At 43.7% G+C, this 4732-nt stretch overlaps 1 protein-coding gene across 1 annotated transcript; it reads left to right on the top strand.

Annotated features, from left to right (window-relative positions):
- Positions 1-283: 283 nt before the first annotated feature.
- On the top strand, positions 284-4361 carry LOC137406577 (uncharacterized). The gene is made up of 2 exons (XM_068093176.1): positions 284-1022; positions 4231-4361. Exons 1-2 carry the CDS (start codon positions 312-314, stop codon positions 4237-4239), a joined length of 720 nt encoding a protein of 239 aa, XP_067949277.1. The 5' UTR covers positions 284-311; the 3' UTR covers positions 4240-4361.
- Positions 4362-4732: the final 371 nt, after the last annotated feature.

The raw sequence follows: 4732 nt of genomic DNA, 5'->3' as shown, positions 1-4732 counted from the left end.
TACATATTGTTGTAACCTTGACCTGATTAAATAAAAAAGGGGACTTCCTGTCTGAACATCAACATGGTGGCAGTGTGTCCTTCTTTGCCTTCAGAACTATCTATTTAATCCTACTCTTAGCTGATTGCTAATAGCCATCCATTGCCTATTCTTAGCTGACAATCATGTCTAAGCTTGAGGCACCACAAGGATTTGACTTTTCATCACCAGCATCGTTTCCAGAATGGTTGAAGCGATTTAAACTGTATAGGGTAGCTACTGGCTTGTTGGATAAGGACGGTGGTGTACAGATAGCAACCCTCCTCTACACGATGGGTGGGGATGCTGAACAGTTGTATGAAACATTTACATTTGCTGATGATAACGAGAAGAAGGATTTTGATATAGTTTCTAAGAAGCTTCTGGATTACTTCAACCCAAAGCGGAACGTAATTCATCTTAGAAGTATATTTCATACAAGAGCTCAGAGAGCAGACGAGAGTATTGAGAGCTTTATTAGGGATTTATACAAACTCAGTGAGCATTGCGAGTTTGCAGCAGAAAGAGACAATACTATCAGAGACAGATTAGTCGTTGGACTGCTAGATAAAGAACTGTCTGCAAAGCTACAGCTGGAGGAAAACTTAGACCTTAGCAAGACTATCTATATGTCTCGACACCATGAGCTAGTCAAAAATGAGGTTGCCAAACAAGTAGAGATTGATTCAATTAGCAGATCATCTGCTAGCTGTGGCACCAGCCAGAAGAATAGCGACAGGCAGGCAGTAACAAAATCGTACGCCAACTACCAAGAAACCATTAATTGTAATAACTGTGGCCTTAAACACAAGAGAAGACAATGCCCAGCATTCGGTAAACAATGTCACCATTGCCAGAAGCCAAACCATTTTGCCAAGAAGTGCAGGAGTAGAACCAGATTAACTCCGGCTGCTGCAGAAATTGTCGATCAAAATATGCCAGAAGGAGAGACCTACTACTTAGATGCAGTGACACAAATACAGGACAACAGCGAGCCATGGTTTGTGAGTATCCCTATAAGCAACACAAACATTAAGTTCAAGGTTGACACAGGTGCCGATGTCACCATATTATCCAAAAACACTTATGACTTACTTATTGATAAACCTGTTCTATCTAAAGCCAATATTGAATTAAAGTCTGTTAACTCTGATGTAACTGTTTTTGGCTATTTCATATTGAACACTAAGTACAATGGTCATGAGTACTCACTCAAATGTTATGTAGCTGATTGTAGATCTAACCTTTTGTCTAGGAATGCAGTTAAGCATATGGCGGTCATCAGCTCTGTGGTTGGTGCTGTCGGGTGTGGCACGGCTTTCGCGGTCCGGCCTGGTGCTGTGTTGGGTAAGATTAAAGGGAAGCCTGTAACCATCAACCTCAAAAGTAACATAAAACCTACTTGCATCAATGCTCCGCGTCGCATCCCCTTCCCAATGTTAGACAAAGTTGACAAAGAGCTAAACAGAATGCTCAGTCAAAACATTATTAAACCGGTAACACAACCCACTGAGTGGTGCTCCCCCATAGTTCCTGTCCAAAAAAAGTCTGGCGATGTACGACTCTGCGTAGACCTTAGGGCTGTCAATCGCGCAGTAGTTAGAGAAAGTTATCCAATACCATCCTTCGAAGAACTGGCAGCCAAGTTTAGCAATGCAACAGTATTTTCAACACTCGACGCCCGCAGCGGCTACCACCAAATAGCTCTCGATGAGGAATCAAGCCTGCTGACCACATTCATCACACACAGAGGCAGGTTTAGTTTCACACGCCTACCATTTGGGATATCCAGCGCCAGCGAGTTGTTTCAGAGGACCATGGAAGGAATTCTATCAGGATGTGAAGGAGTCGTTGTCTATCAAGATGACATACTTATTTTTGGTCGCGATATGCAAGAACATGATCGGAGGTTAGAGGTAGTCTTGAAGCGAGTTGCAGAACATGGACTGGAACTAAACAGCGACAAGTGCTCATACAGGCAATCTAGAGTCAAATTTCTGGGCCATATGTTCGATGCTAGTGGCATCAAACCAGACCCATCCAAGCTGACAGCAATTGAGGCCATTGGTCATCCCAAAGATGTTCATACTCTTCGACGTTTTCTTGGCATGGTAAACTACATGCAACGATACATCCCGAACCTCTCACAACTCGCCAGCCCACTAAACAACCTGCTAAAGAACGACAGTGTCTGGACCTGGGGACAACCACAAGAGGAGGCGATGAAGGCCATAATAGAACGTCTTAAAGGTTCTCCCGGCCTTAGATACTACGATAAAAAACTCTCAGTTTCTTTGTATGCAGATGCATCTGCTGATGGTTTAGGGGCAATGATCTGTCAAGAAGGTCGTTGTGTGTCATTTGCATCCCGCACTACTAATGAGACCGAAAAAAACTATTCCAACATAGAGCGTGAGCTCCTTGCGCTTGTTTGGGCTTGCGAAAAATTGGACCAATACTTGCGCGGCTTGGAGAAATTCGATCTAGTCACTGACCATTCCCCATTAGTCCCCATGATTAACGGAAAAGACCTGAACACAGTCCCACCCCGTTGTCAGCGTTTACTGATGCGTCTCATGCGATATAATCCGGTGGCAAGATATCTTCCAGGGCCACAGATGGTCGTTCCTGATACTCTTTCTCGATCACCAGACCTTAGTGATGTGCCAGACGTAAAACTGACTGAAGAAATAGAGGAGCATCTCACCTCAGTAAGAACAAATCTCCCCATATCTGACACTAGAATAAACAGCATCATCAGAGCTACACAAAAGGACAGCATCTTGGTAGAAGCGCTTCATTATACTCTAGATGGGTGGCCCAAATACAGCAAAGATGTTGTCCCAGCACTACACCCTCTATTTCATGTACGCTCCAACCTATCCGTTGCAGAAAACATGCTTCTCTTTGAGAATAAAATAGTAATCCCAGAGTCGCTGAGGGAAGACATACTTGCCGCAATACATGAAGGTCATTGGGGGTTGGAAAAATGCAAATCTAGGGCAGCACAGGCGGTTTGGTGGCCAAGCATAAACAGCGATATTCAGTCCCACATAGCAGCATGTGAATTCTGCAACAAGCATAAGCCCGCCAATCAAAAAGAGCCCATGATTTTACAGAGCGTTCCTGAAAGTAAATGGCATACCATTGCGACAGACTTACTGGACTACAAGGGTTCAAAATACTTAGTAGTTGTAGACTTATACAGTCGTTACATTGAGATTATTCGCACTCAAAACACCACATCATATATCATAATCCAGAAACTCAAGTCCGTCTTTGCTCGCTGGGGAATCCCTATCAAACTAGTTAGTGACAATGGTCCTCCCTATAATAGTTATGGATTTGCCAAGTTCATGACTGACCTTGGTATAGACCATGTGACTAGCAGCCCGTATTACCCCCAGTCTAATGGGGCTGCTGAGAGAGCCGTTCAAACAGCCAAGAAGATTTTGTCACAAGATGATCCAGCAGCTGCCTTGATGACATATAGATGCTCAAAGACCGTTACTGGATACAGCCCTAACGAGGTAATGTTAGGTGCCGATGTTAGAACATCACTGCCCAGGCGTTTGACTAAACCTAACGTGGATACTGAAAGAATCCTGGGGAATAACTTACAGGCCAAGATGTCCGCCAAGAGGCATTACGATCAATCGGCTCTCAATCAACCTCTCAATCAGTTGACATCTGGTTCTCCTGTTCGAGTACGAACCAATGGAGAGTGGAGTGACCAGATCTATGATGTAATGGGCACGGCCGGAACACCCAGGTCATACATAGTTCAGAACCAACAAACTGGGCGCAGGTTTAGGCGGAACAGGCGCCAACTTTTGCCGTCACAAACAGCTCAATCCAGCGACTCATCACCATCAGACCTCACTGCACAATGCTCACCGCAACCACCAACGCCTAGTCAGCTAGCCAATCCACCATTACCCATAATTGACAACCCTAGCCTTACTGATAGCGGTCACAAACCTCAACCTGTTAATCATCAAGTCTTGCCTAGGCGTACCACCAGGTCCGGTCGTGCGGTTAATCCTCCTCGCCGGTACTCGCCATAGTCGGTGACCGTCATGTGCTTACTGATGTGTAACATAATTTTTCTAAACTGATTAATATCGTTATCTGTTGTTTTTTTTTGTTGTTAACATAGATTTTTTGGAGTTTACATGCTCTTTTAACACAGGTTATGTTATTGTGTTGTAGTTGCTTTGATGGGGAGGATGTTGGCTGTACATAACTAACTCATCTACTATTCTATTAACTCTATTATTATACTGAATGTCCTTGACCTTGTTCTTACATATTGTTGTAACCTTGACCTGATTAAATAAAAAAGGGGACTTCCTGTCTGAACATCAACATTAACTTTGAGTTTATTTGTCTAGTGAATTTGTCAGTCTGTGTTAGCAGTAGCTAATTGCAATTATGTCAAACCATGATGACTCTGTTGAGGCTGGGTATATTGATGGAGATGACATATTTTATGACAGTAGGGAAGACACTTTCCAATCTACCACTGTAGGTTTACCTACTATACCTTCATTTATTCCACAGAGAACTATTCCTCCCACACCTAGGCCTAGATCTACCGTAGTAGTTGGGTCATCTTATCCTTCTGTCACCCCCAGAGAAACGTTATCTGCTGAGACTGTGATAGATGATGCCTATAATAGGTGCTTTCCCAGCTCAGAGCCACAGATAGGCC

Source organism: Watersipora subatra, chromosome 10, assembly GCF_963576615.1.
Source record: "Watersipora subatra chromosome 10, tzWatSuba1.1, whole genome shotgun sequence".
In the NCBI taxonomy this organism is placed as follows: domain Eukaryota; kingdom Metazoa; phylum Bryozoa; class Gymnolaemata; order Cheilostomatida; family Watersiporidae; genus Watersipora; species Watersipora subatra.
Note: the sequence above shows the minus strand (reverse complement) of the source record. Positions and strands in the feature narration are given on the sequence as shown.